Below are 13995 nucleotides of genomic sequence, written 5' to 3' on the forward strand. Positions count from 1 at the left end.
TTCATACTTTCTAAAATCAAATCTTGATTTTATGTCCTTTTAAAATCACCATGCTTTTCTTCTAGTCCATTCATTTTACCATCACATATACATTTATTTAACTATCCTCATTAGTATCTTCAATTCTCATCTATGATTGTAAAAATATTTCGTCTGTCTATTAAATTTGTTATATTTACCTCTTTAATGTAAAGACTAAATTTTCTATAAAATGCAAGCTTGCGGATGTAGTTTCAGTCAGTCATTTTCGTTGCAGGAACCTCTCTTTTTTAAAATCTTTCTCGAGGCGAAGGACTTTTTGTCCGCAGCCTTCTTTTCCTTCTTTTCCCAAATATTAATTATAATTTTTTATGGGCGGAATATATGATATCCAGAGAACACAAACTTTAAATTCTAATCATATGACCAAAACCCTATCCACTTCAAACATATGATCCTCTCGTCATCACATAAATTATCACAACACCAACTCTAAAAATAAAAAATAAAGAAAAAAACCAAAAAAGTGGGAAATTCTCAGTTCTTTCACTTCAAAAACCCAGTAGTGAAAAACCAATGGCATCAGCAACAGCTAATCAAACAATAATCAACCCAAAAACATTATTTGCTTCCAATAAACCGTTCTTTTCAGCTCAGAAACCCATTTCTAATTCACTCTCATTCATTTCTAGTTTTAATGGCAATCACAAAATCATTCCTAGATTTTGGTTATCATTTTCCAGCAACAGAATTCTGAGTCTTACTGCGAAATCATCAGCAGATAAAGATGGTAATGTTTCTAATGATGATGAAGAGGGAGTTTCTCTTGGAACTATGAAGTTACCTATTAATACTAATATTCCTAGGTTTGAGATTTTACTCTTTCAGGTAATGTAATGCATTCTACTCCTATTGTTTTCTACTTTGTTTGCAGTTTTCTTACCATTTTTTGATGTAATTTTACGTTAATTATCCTTATTTACATTAGACACCCCAAATCTCGATTTCAAGCCATTTATATCGAGTATGAAAATGCAATTCGAAACCCTAAATTACACTTTGATACGACTTTTGCTTTATGATTAATTGATGTTATGGTTATATTTTCTAATTATGATAATGTATTTGGACAAACACTATGACGCTATTGCAATTTTTATTGGATTAAGTTTCGTTTCCCAAGTTTTCAAATAACTTCATTGACGTTTCTTGTTTCGTTTCTTGTATGACTTGAATATTGTTTTGTGTAACATTCTATTGGGTAATGAAATATTATTGTATTGAGAAAATATATGGACTAACTTGTCTAACTAGCTGAGGATTGAATGAACAGTGGGCTAACAGCTTGAACCAAGGAGCTCAGTTGCCACTTCCTCTGCCTATGAAGGTTAGTACTATCAACTTTGAATGTTAGAATATGTGCACTTCTTATTTAGGTGAGGCTGCATTTAATGTTTGCTACCAAAGGTCGATCAAAAGGAATCCTTGTGTTATCACCAATAAGGATAAGCTTGTGTCAGTTTGTGCATACGACCCCAAAACTCAACATACGAGGAAGGCATTTTATGGCATTGGGAAATGAAACGTTGGTTGTAAAGTTATTTTATGATTATTTAGAATCTTAAAGAGTGTGTAGTCTACACACTGTGTTTGTTTAATTTGCTGCATCCAGACTATTAGCCCAATGAGCTTTCATGCAAGAGGTTTTATAGAGCATAAACAAGTCTTAGGGCTCAACCATCTGCGTAACCTTCTAGTTAAGTTGGTCTCAAGACGATTATATATTATATCAGCTGAGGAAAGTTGTAATCTTAGATGCCAGAGCTTTCCACAACACAACTGGTTTGAACACATTCACTTTGATTATTTAGAAACATAAAGGGAGTGTAGTCTGCCTACCGTGCTTGGTATTTTGTTGCAAACAGACTATTAGCTCAATGAGCTCTCGTGCAAGAGGTGTGATAGAGCATAAACCAGTCTTGGGGCTCAACCATCATCGTAACCTTCTAGTTAAGTTGGTCTAAAGACGATTATATATTATATCAGCTGAGGAAAGTCGTAATCTTAGATCCTAGAGCTTTGCACAGCACAACTGGCCTGGCTCGAACATATTCAATTTGATTATTTAGATTCTTGAAGTGTGTGTATTCTGTGCACCGTGCTTGGTTAATTTTGTTGCATCTACAGTATTAGCTCGATGAGCTATCGCGCAAGAGGCGTGATAGAGCTTAAACCATTCGTAGGGCTCAACCATCAGCGTAACCTTCTAGTTAAGTTGGTCTCCAGACATTTATATATTATATCAGCTGGGGAAAGTTGTAATCTTAGATGCCAGAGCTTTCCACAACACAACTGGTTTGAACACATCGCTTTGATTATTTAGAATCATAGAGTGTGTAGTCTGCGCACCTTGCTTGGTATTTTGTTGCATACAGACTATTAGCTCAATGCGCTCTCGTGCAAGAGGTGTGATAGAGCGTAAACCAGTCTTAGGGCTCAACCATCAGCGTGACCTTTTAATCATGTTGGTCTAAAGACGATTATATTTTGTATCAGCTGAGGGAAGTCGTAATATTAGATGCCAGTGCTTTGCGCAACACAACTGTCCTGGTTTGAACACATTCACTTTGATTATTTAGATTATTAATGAGTGTGTAGTCTTCACACCGTGCTTGATTAAATTTGTTGCATACGCTATATTAGCTCAATGAGCTCTCGTACAAGAGGTGTGATGGAACATAAACCAGTCTTAGGGCTAAACCATCAGCGTAACCTTCTAGTCAAGTTGGTCTAAAGACGATTATATATCATATCAGCTGTTGAAAGTCGTAATCTTAGATGCCAGACCTTTGCACAGCACAACTGGCCAGTTTGAACACATTCATTCTGATTATTTAGATTCTTAGTAGTCTGCACACTGTGCTTGGTTTATTTTGTTGCATCCACACTATTAGCTCAATCAGTTCTCGTGCAAGAGGTGTGATAGAGCATAAACCAGTCTTAGGGTTCAACCATCAGCATAATCTTCTAGTCAAGTTGGTTTAAAGAGTAAAGAGGATTATGTATTATCAGCTGTGGAAAGTCGTAATCTTAGATGCAAGAGCTTTGCACAACAGAACTGATTTGAACATATTCACTTTGGATGGAACAGGTAGACAAGATCGATGGAGGGGTAAGATTAGGCTTCGTTGAAATCGACGATGGAAAGACAAAAGTCAATGTGTACATTGATTGTCAAGTAATTTTAGGAAGCAAAGAATCTGATCCTCCATTGTTCAGAGCTACCAGAAAAGGAGTTCAGAAAAATAAAGTGCCTCCTGGTGAGCCCAGAATCATGAAGAGCCTTCTTGCGGCCCTTAAGAAATCTGTTGAAATTGCCGGAGTTTGATATTTTATTTTATTTTATTTTTATTATTTTATTTTATTTTTTTGTGAAATTTGTAATAACTCTAATTCTGCAATATTAATATTGGATCTGCATATATGAAATGAAAATTTCTTTGTCCTGTGTTGTAATATGATAATATCTATCTAGGACTAGAAACAATGTACTGATATACACTGCCTTTAATAGACTCTGCTTAATCACAATTGTTTACAAATGTTATGTTTAATTTTATTCTCGGATTAGTAGGTGTAGACTAGAACTTTAAAATTTTGTACTTTTATGGTCCGTTTGGTTAGTGGTATTAAATAGTGGTAATGGGAATGATTTGTAGTGTAAAATTTCATCAAAAGTTTCATATTATTTCCATGGTAATGAAACTTTGATAAAAAAAAAAATTTTGTTTATAAAGTTCTATTACCACCTAATACTACCTCTCCCAATGGGTAATGCATTGGAATGAATTTTATGAAAAAAAAGATGATTGAAGTTGGACAAGTATGGTCATAAGGTAATTTAGATATTTTTCAACCAAAATTACACTAGTTTTTCATTTTTATTACTACCGTTTATTACCACCTATCAGATGGACCGTTAGAGTTAATAATTATTTTGAAAAATAAACCGATTAAATTAATTTTCATGATTTGAATGATCAATTATTGCGCCTACATGATGGCATGATATTGTCCTTAATTTATCAAATATTAAAGTAAAATAGTTTAAACATGCTGGTAGAAGAAACTTATTGTAAATTAGTTGATTCAAAATAATAAAGTATTTAATTAACAATTATTTTGTCAAATACTAACTTTAGATTGTTTGAATACTTAGTTATCTATTTATATCAAAATATGATACTTAAATTGTCCAATAAGCTATATATTTTGCCAAAATACTTCTATAATAGAAAGAATGATAATCGTATAATTATAACAAATTTACTATAATTATAACAAGATTATTTATAAAATACAACATAAAGTGGTAGAAAACATTAAGTATGAGGTTAATCAAGGATTAAAAAAATACACTCCCTCCTAATTATAAAAGCTTGATATTAATAAAGTGGTTTTGCCATATTTACCAACGCACTATTTTAATCTTAAATATTTCTAAATGTGTTTGAGTAAAATTATAAAAATTTGATATTAATAAAATTAAGATAAATTAAATAAAATTTTACTTAATTATATTTTAATTTTTAGATTTAAACTGATTGATAAATAGCGTTGAAAAACCAAATAAAATATCAAACGTAGAATATATAAATAACTTCTAGAGATAATTAACATTATACTTTGTACTTTTAGCAAATTTGGCGTGAAATGCAAATTGCATAAGTTATAATAAGAATTCATTAATATTTCAGCAAAGTGCTCACACAACACAGTAGACAAGCGGTTACAGCAGATAAGCTTTTAGCTCTTTGAAGTGATGATTTTCATGTGAAAAATAATGGAGTCTTGTCTTTCTCTTCAACCTTCTCCTTTGTTCATCATCCCTTCTAATCCAAACCCTAAATTTAAACTAAAACGCCATCTTTTTTCTTATTCTTTCAAGCATCAAAGATGTATATGTTCTTCTTCTTCTTCAAAAGATTCTTCCAATTCTATACCTGTAGGGGACAATTCTTCTGGGTACTTCTTGCTTTCCCTCTAATTGAAAGCTACTAATTGTACTAAACAACACTTTTTTTTGGTCAATTTTGGCAAAAGATTGTATCTTTTGTAGATATATATCATAATTTGAATTATATTGGAAAAGGGTAGATTTTTTTTGGTTTGTACTTTTATTATATGATGAGAATTTCTAGTGGGTTTATTTTATAGAGATTTCTTACAATTTCTGGGTACTTCATTCTTTCCCTCTTAATTTAAAGCTACTAAACAACACTTATAATGGTCAATTTTGGCAAAAGATTGTATCTTTTGTAGATATATAAACTTCCCATGATAATCTAGATTGTTTTGGAAAAGGATAGATTGTTTTTGGTTTATACTTTTTATAATGTGATGAGAATTTAGCGTGGGTTTTTGGTTCATACTTCATATTTTTATCTGTTCCTTTATTAAATTGTATGAATTCTATGTTTTTTTGTGTTAAAGCTACACAATAGGGTTGATTGGAGCTCTTATTTCATTATATGGATTGTTAATGTTTTTTTTGTGTTAATGTTGGTTCAAATTGTCATTTGGTTGTAATTTGATTGATAGATGTCTTCCCATTTGTTTAGTGAATAATAATTGGTTTTGGATTCTTAAGATGATAGGTTCAAAGTTATTTGGTTTTAGATTATATAGAAATATATTAAAATGACTATTTAAACCATTGTCAAGTTGTTAGTGATGTTTGCCATGCAATCAACGTTATATCAAAACTACCTCCTTTTTATTATTAGGGTAGTGGTGTTCCTAGATAATCGTATAGGGTGACGCAAAATTTATTGTCGTTCCTGGAATTTTATGGGCCCTGGGCAATTTGAAAGAAATGGCCCTTTTCTTTGGAGGATTAATTCTAAACTTAAAACAAGTATTTGGAAAAATAACAGAGACAAACCCTATATATATTGTAATTATCATTATAAATATAGATGTATATATATACATCTACGCAAATGCTGACCTTGCTTATGATCAGGAACGGTCTAGGGCGAAAATTGTGCTTAACCAACTCGTCTATCATCATGTATTATATGTTACCCAATTTAGTATTAATAGGATTTTCACAATGCCTCGTGTTATGGCAGGAGTCACTTGGCATTGCGGTGATGACATGTTGTTTGATTCTTTATAATGTTGAAACCTTGTTGTGCAGCAACTTTTGCATCATAGAGGGACCCGAAACAGTTCAGAACTTTGTTCAAATGCAGGCACAGGAGATCCAAGATAATATAAGGAGTAGGCGTAATAAGATATTTCTTCTTATGGAAGAGGTGAAGTTTGTGACAGTCTTTATGATGTTATTGTTTCAATGATGTTACAAACTGAACCCTGTTCCTTTGTTGAATGAAGATGTGTTATCTTATTGTTTTCCGTTCGAACGTGTTTGTGTTAATTCTAGGTAAGGAGACTACGGATACAACAACGTCTCAAGGGAATGAAAGCTGCACATGATGCATCATCCGACGAGGCAAATGAAATGCCTGAAATTCCTTCATCAATTCCCTTCCTTCCTCATGTGGTAATCGAGTATTGCTTATTGCTAATTTGTTAATAATTGTAGTCACCTTGTCAAGTATAATTCAATTTTTCGTGTACTAGGAAATTCCGCTAAAGTGATGGAAGATACATGCATACAATTCATTGCATTAAATTTTGATGAAACATATATGGACTTTGATAAATTCATCGAGGTTCTACAGTTTCATTATGTCACCAAATCAAATGAATCAACATGAATTAATAAAATAGTTTTTGAGCGCTTCTTCGGGAAAGTTTTGAGCTTCTTGTGTTTTCTTTCTACTGCAGACTCCAATGTCATTGAAGAAGCTATACTTGACTAGCTTTTCGTTTATCACGGGGATCATTGTCTTTGGAGGCCTCATTGCTCCAACTGTAAGCTTTTCACTTGTGCTTTATGGAAGAGTTCAATGATTTTGATAAATGTGTTATTCTCCTAATAGTCGTGATCAAACACTTGTTATCTACAATGCATATTAGAAAAGATAGCACAAGTTATCTTTGTGATGATACAGTTTTTCACACACACTTCTTTTGAAATTCAAGATTTGTTACTGCAAGATTAATATAAGCACTTTAGTGTTCAATGACTTGAATCATAGTGTAAAAACAAGGCGGCATCGCATCGCGTCAACCGCATTGTAAAGGTTTTCAAAAACAACAAACCGATATTTTCCGTGTTGTAAAGGTGTAAAAAAACCGTATTTTGGGCTGTATCAAGGGATATCTTATGGTTTTGACCGATATTTAGGCGTTATAATATCACATCACTCCCATTACCGCATCAACGTTTCGTTACCACATTTTTACTCTATGACTTGAATCACGTTAATGTTGTCAAGAGCTTGCTAGAAGTGTTGGTGCCAATCTTAACCTGCTTTATTTTGCAGCTGGAATTGAAATTAGGCATAGGTGGAACATCTTATAAGGATTTTATTCTCAGCTTGCATTTGCCTCTACAACTGAGGTACCAACCGAATATTCGATCTTATTTTTACGCTACGATAAATGAGTTTCAGAAATGATTTTCATGATTTATCTTGTCAAGAGGGTTGTTTTCAGAGCCAACCTTTGTTAATCCCTAGCTTTTAAATAGTTAAAGTATCAGTGACAAATAAAATATTATTTTGATAACTAATTTCAGTCAAGTTGATCCCATAGTGGCGTCTTTCTCCGGTGGAGCTGTGGGTGTTATTTCAGCTTTGATGCTCATTGAAGTTAACAATGTCGAACAACAAGAGAAGAAACGATGCAAATATTGCCATGGATCCGGTACATGTCATCTTCTTCATTCAACTTAACTATTGTGCATATTCTAACTATTGTGCATATTCGCTCTAGTGTGCTTTGCTACTTCGACTAATTCCTTTAACTAGTTTTCTAACATGGGAAGGTCTTGATATCGTTAGCTTGCGACCAAGTTCTGACTCCTTTTTGTCTTGTTGCTCCACTATACTAGTTATTTACAAAGGTCATTTACTATTTTTAGTTCGTGTATGCTATCGTAAATTATTTTTACTTAATGAGAATCGTGGTTTGGCCTAATGGTTAAAGGTTTTCCCTTGCAATAGGGGTTCGATTCTCACCACCTACAGGATAATTGATTCTCCCTCCCCCTCTTGCCGGTAGGGGATTCTTGATAAGCAAGAATCCGAAAATAAAAGTATTTCTTTCTTATGCGGATGATGATTGTTGAAAGTCTTAAATTCGCATCGTGTATCGTCGTTATCGGTCTACAACTTTATCTTGTGGGTCTTGTTGCTCAGGATCTCTGTTTTTGTATCCTTCTGCTGTTGTTTCTCATTGATGGATTTCTTATACAGGCTATTTGGCTTGTGCTCGGTGTTCTTCAAGTGGTGTGTGCCTGAGGACGGAACCGATTTCAATATCCGGTGATTTTGATCGTCCCTTGCGAGTGCCAACTACACAAAGGTGTTCAAATTGTTCAGGAGTCGGAAAAGTATGCACTTCTCTCGATTGAAAATGCTTTTATTGAAATATTACATCTACGATTTGCCAGCTATCAGTCCGAAGTCCAAACCCATTTATTTCGGGTTAGGTTCTGGTCAGATTTGCAACACAGGTTAGCTTTTGTCGGTCCTAAATACACCCAATTCCCCACCTTTTAACTATTGGTTAGGGTACATAATTCGTGGATAGTGGTAAAGCTAGTTATGACTCTAGATTCAACTCCGAATGTGGGTGTTGGTTTCCTTCGATCGGATTGTGGGGCTCTCTGCCAGGCATGTTTGTCCATCGGTATAAAGCCCCGTGATGAAGTTAAGTTTTCTGCGGCTTTTTAGACATTTATGTTTTTAGTTACCCCTTTATAAATGTGGAATGAACCTAACTCGAACATTTAAACATCAAAACGGAATTATTTTCTTTTCTCGTATCGATCAACAATACTACATGTCTTCTACTCTTGGTGCTTGTTCGGATGGAGACTATACGTAACTTGCCCAATCTAGTGCATCATTTGGTTAATGGTTAATAACTAATGCCTTTGGTTTCAGGTAATGTGTCCTACATGCCTTTGCACCGGGATGATAATGGCTAGCGAACATGATCTGCGAATAGATCCATTCGATTAAGATGGTTATCGATATAACAACGTAGCAGGTGCTTCCGGGTTAATCGATTCTATTTTTTTGGAAACCTCAAAGAAAGTGTTCTTGTTGGTCTTGTATGAAATGTTTTTGTATTTATGTAATTAATCCTTGTTTTTGATTTATAAAAGTACCATGTGTAAAAATTTCAATATAGTGTCTTTTCTTCGTTTCAAATTAGTTGCGACATAAGATTTCTGCTCTTTTTGTAGACTTCAAGTCGAGATGTATTGGAGTTGGGATAGTTGAAAATTTTACTTATAAACTCTATTTTGAAGTTGAGGTAATAACAATAGCCATGAAACTTATTAACTAATACAAATTATTGCATGAGGCGTTCTTATTGTGAGACACACACTCTAATGTATTGATTTCATAGCTCAATTATGAAAACATGAGCTCTTTGTTTTGAGATTGTCTCATTAAGAAACAATCTCTTATAAAAATAGCTGATAAATTAGTGAATATTATCGTCATAAATATATGCACAATTTGTATAAAATTAAAACATGGGCACTATGAACTCAAACCTCTTGATTTGAATGACAGAAGACTTTGCGCATTTAGATCATAATTATGTAAATTACATGTTAACAAAAACAATATACGTAACTTTATGAAAAGACAAATTTTCTGGCTTAGAATATCTTCAAAATGTAATTTAAAGTTTTTTTATTTTAGCCTTGTAATTACATATATTAATTTATTATTTGATTCAAATTGATTGTAAATCGGATGAAAATTATTAGATTGTATTTTGACATATAATTCGAAAATAAGTTAGCCTTGGAAAAATCAAAATAAAACTAAGTCGTAATTATTCTGACTCAATTTTTAAAAAATTCAATTTTCTTTGATTTACATAACTCACCATGTTTCTAAATTAGTTTGTGTATAAATCATCATTTTCCTTGAGAAGACGTATAATGTATTTTAATAAGAAAATATTTCATATGAAATACAAAATATATATTAAGTTATAAACGTTTTATATAATTGTTATATCAACGTAAGACGGTTTGGCCGAGTGGTCTAAGGCGCCAGATTTAGGCTCTGGTCCGAAAGGGCGTGGGTTCAAATCCCACAGCCGTCAATCTTTTACTTTTTAAATTTTTGGAACGACATCGTTTTGATTTCCTCTCTTCAGCATAATTGCAATTTATTTCAATCGATTTGCAATTCTTAAAAGCGGCAAAAAAGAAAGAAATACTTCAATCAAATATGGCGAGGACGATTCAATACAAACTCGGATTAACTCGGTTAATAACTCAGTCGAATATTTTGGGATTCAATTTAGGGTTTAATTCATGTACTGGAAGTAAAAGATGGTTGGAAACCCTAGCTTTTGAAGAAATTGGAGCTTCCAATTCAGTCGATAGAGCTTATGATTCAACTGTTTTTGTTGTTCATGGCCTTTTGGGTTCCGCTAGAAATTGGCGCTCTTTTGCTCGCAATCTTGTATCTTATCTCTCCTCTAATTCATCTTCTGGTAATTTTCTTTCTTTTTTCTTTTTTCGTGCTTTTTTTAGTCCCTGAAAAAAATGATGTCAATATTAGATAACTATTTTCAATTTATAACAAGATATTTAAAAAATGAAATTATTAGAGATTTGAATCTCATAATTGATTATGGGAATTGATATATATGGAGCTAAAAATGAATGTTTGAAATATTAATTACACCAATTGATGCGTAAATTGGTGATAAATTATGAAATTTTGGGGCTTTTGAGCTGTTGAATGAGCTGAATTATAATATAATTATATAATATAAATGCAAGCTCTCAGTTCCTTGATTTATTGGATGATGATGATATGCAAATCAAGTTGGAAGTTCAATTTTGATTTGTTTGGCGTTGATTACAAAGAATTGCAGAATTATATGATTTGGGGGGTTTCGACCATTTTGCAGAATGGAGGATGGTGCTTGTTGATTTGAGGAACCATGGAAATTCAGCTGGGGTACAAAGTCTTGAACCACCTCATGATCTCGATAATGCTGCTGCTGATTTGGCTAATTTGGTGAAATCTCAAGGTTGGGATTGGCCTGATGTTGTTATGGGACATTCTTTAGGTGGGAAGGTTGCTTTGCAGTTTGCTCAAAGTGGTGCTCGTGGAGATTATGGGGATTCTATTGAGTTACCGAAGCAGGTATTAATTTGCTACAGCCTTGTAGTAATGCTTCACATGGAGATATTCTTACCTTTCTATTATGGCTCCATTGCTTGTCTACTTGGTTGTTTTCGTAGTTGATACATATACCTAGGATTCTCTTACTGTTATTAATGCCTTGCCTTTATATTGCTTAATCTCTTGCAGCATTAGTTTCTAAATTTTGAATAGTCCTCTTCTCCATTTTGTTGTGTGTATAGTGCTGGTATAAAAATGGTGAGCTGTGTTACTTCCACAATGCAATGTTGTGTTGCATGTCATCATGAGTGTTGGAAAAAAACACTTATGGGAACTCTATAAATTTGCCTGCCAAACATAGTTTTCGGATGTATTATGGTGTGTAGAATTTTCTGATCTTACCCATGATTGACATTTAGGCAAGTTTGTTTAACATGTGATCATGTGAACGTCAGCTTCAGCAGATCACAGGTCATCAAAATTGTGGCCGTGCCAGTTGATAAATGATAATAGATGTGAGGACTGAAAAGGATTTAGGTTGAGAGGCTAAAGTAATTTCTTTGTTATACTTCTTCAAATCGACATCATATTATAAACCAACATTACAGTGTGCCTGAGTTAGTTACACTAGATGAATTCATAAATTCTGGTTGTTGCACATTCATATAATGAGGATTTGAACTGAGAAGTTGAGACGTTTAGCCGGTAAATGGCTTGGTTTTATTGCTTCGCATTTGTGTAAATGATAATTTTGAGCTCTATGTTCAATATGCTTTCTTAAATTTTTTGAAATCATTGTGGATGGAAGGCTTTGGTCTTTTTCAATTTTTTTCTAATGACAGGGAAAATCTTAATTCTTCAATGGTCAAAGTTGTGAATAACTCAAGTAACTGAAAGGTATTATAGGGGATTGAATTTGGAAATAGAACTATGCTTACTTTTATTAGTCTTATAATGTCTTGTCTAATCATCATGTCTGCTGTCAAACAACATAGCAATGGGAATCATGTGAGATAATTAGCGTGCAAAGTATTGGCTTGGGCTTAACTATCATGGCTTTCAGATATCCACATAGTTTGTCATTGTGAATATTCGATGTCATATGATTTATTTTATTTTAGCAGCACTTTTCTGCCTTGCTTTGGCTTTCAATTTGAATTACTCTATAATGAGAAGACTCTTTAGCGTCACTTTACGTGATGCAGAACAGTTATGGGTGCTGGACTCAGTGCCTGGAGTTGTAAGTCCTGAAGATAGTAGTGGAGAAGTGGAGCAAGTTTTGGAGACCTTGCAAACTCTTCCATCACCTATTCCTTCTCGAAAGTGAGTACTCTTGAAACTTTCTTCCGAGAACTTTCTTATGTCAACTTCTCATCAATGTGAACAAGCTCATATGTTCCTTTATCACTCTAAAATGCTTTATAAAAAAACTCAGGATCCCACTTGTGCTTGATAAATGTGAGATTTGACTACTTTTACCTCAATGGGAAGATAGCTGAAAACCTTATCATTTGAATTTTTTTTGGTCTTAAACTCTAGTAGCAAATATGCATGACTGATTGATAAGTTAAATTAGGTTTGCCTCAATTGATACTCATTAGACTGCAGTTCTTCAGCCACATCTTGATATCTAGACTTGTTTTGTAATTGAATATTATGAGACTGATCAGCATGTTGAAATGTCATGCTTAATTATGGCTACCCTAAATAGTTTTTTACACCAATTGGTTCTAGTAATTTATTTGTTATGAATCAATCTGTTATGATCTCCAGATGGCTCGTGGAACACATGATGAACCTGGGGTTTTCAAAGTCATTATCCGAATGGCTTGGCACCAACCTAAAGAAGTCTAATGACCATGAGACATGGACCTTCAACCTTGAAGGTGCATTTCAGATGTTCAATTCTTACAGGTTATCCCTCATGGTTTATCATCTTTTCACTTTTTGGTAATTATTATTTTTAGGAAAAGAAATTTTCATTACATGGGTAAGGTTGTGTACATCCAACCACCCATACCCCCACCTAAGCAGGTGTCACTTAGTGGCATTGGGGTAATAGATTGTTGTCGCTACTGCTGTCATGTTCCTTTTTATTTGCTTGAATTATCCTGTAATATCATTAATAATTTGTGGTTCTGAATTTCTTCAGGGAGAAAGATTATTGGTCTCTCCTAGAGCACCCTCCGAAAGGAATGGAAATCAACATTGTGCAAGCTGAGAAGAGTGATCGGTGGCAACCACATGTCGTACAGAGGCTAAGAGCTCTCTCTAACAAGGAAAGAGATAAATCTGAGGGGACATTTTCTCTTCATGTCCTCCCTAAAGCTGGACATTGGGTTCATGTTGATAATCCAAAGGGACTCTTAGACATTGTTGCTCCCAGGATTGCTTCCATGGAGTGAGGAAGTCGGGAAGATTTCTGGATATAAAAATAGTCCTTTGCGTCTTCATCAGAAATGGATCACCAGGAATTCAGATATGATCAATTTCACCAACAATTGAACAATGTAATTCTATTCTAAGGCTTCATTTATTAAAGAAGCTTATTGTACATTTGTTTTTCGATTCAAATCCAATTCACTCCGAGTTCTACTGCTCAGTATTCTGCAAACTTGACTGGATAAGAGACCGTGTATAAAAGCACATAATAGTATTTGATCTTTTCATAAATGAATACGGTTCTGTGAAGGGAACAATAGACGATGCG

General features: G+C 33.7%; 3 protein-coding genes and 1 non-coding gene across 5 annotated transcripts; all 4 read left to right on the plus strand.

Annotated features, from left to right (window-relative positions):
* The first annotated feature begins 200 nt into the window (after positions 1–200).
* Positions 201–3593, plus strand: LOC130827759 (uncharacterized). Its single transcript, XM_057693606.1, has 3 exons — positions 201–867; positions 1313–1366; positions 3131–3593. Exons 1-3 carry the CDS (start codon positions 556–558, stop codon positions 3365–3367), a joined length of 603 nt encoding a protein of 200 aa, XP_057549589.1. The 5' UTR covers positions 201–555; the 3' UTR covers positions 3368–3593.
* Positions 3594–4682: 1089 nt separating this feature from the next.
* Positions 4683–9349, plus strand: LOC130827761 (protein ORANGE-LIKE, chloroplastic). Of its 2 annotated transcripts, none has more exons than XM_057693607.1 (8): positions 4683–5004; positions 6182–6299; positions 6428–6547; positions 6835–6921; positions 7437–7513; positions 7691–7818; positions 8370–8506; positions 9063–9349. In XM_057693607.1, the coding sequence occupies exons 1-8, from the start codon at positions 4823–4825 to the stop codon at positions 9138–9140; spliced, it is 927 nt and encodes a 308-aa protein (XP_057549590.1). In that variant the 5' UTR covers positions 4683–4822; the 3' UTR covers positions 9141–9349. The 2 variants fall into 2 exon arrangements, 1 of the variants encoding a protein (XP_057549590.1); XR_009047242.1 differs by having other exon boundaries at positions 4727–5004; positions 8370–8629.
* An 819-nt stretch (positions 9350–10168) lies between these two features.
* Positions 10169–10248, plus strand: TRNAL-UAG (transfer RNA leucine (anticodon UAG)). The gene has a single exon. It is a non-coding gene; the product is annotated as a tRNA-Leu (tRNA).
* Positions 10249–10326: 78 nt separating this feature from the next.
* On the plus strand, positions 10327–13984 carry LOC130827762 (uncharacterized). The gene is made up of 5 exons (XM_057693608.1): positions 10327–10644; positions 11068–11306; positions 12496–12608; positions 13059–13199; positions 13438–13984. Exons 1-5 carry the CDS (start codon positions 10377–10379, stop codon positions 13688–13690), a joined length of 1014 nt encoding a protein of 337 aa, XP_057549591.1. The 5' UTR covers positions 10327–10376; the 3' UTR covers positions 13691–13984.
* The last annotated feature ends 11 nt before the right edge of the window (positions 13985–13995 follow it).

The sequence above is a fragment of the Amaranthus tricolor genome, chromosome 11, assembly GCF_026212465.1.
Source record: "Amaranthus tricolor cultivar Red isolate AtriRed21 chromosome 11, ASM2621246v1, whole genome shotgun sequence".
NCBI classification, from domain to species: domain Eukaryota; kingdom Viridiplantae; phylum Streptophyta; class Magnoliopsida; order Caryophyllales; family Amaranthaceae; genus Amaranthus; species Amaranthus tricolor.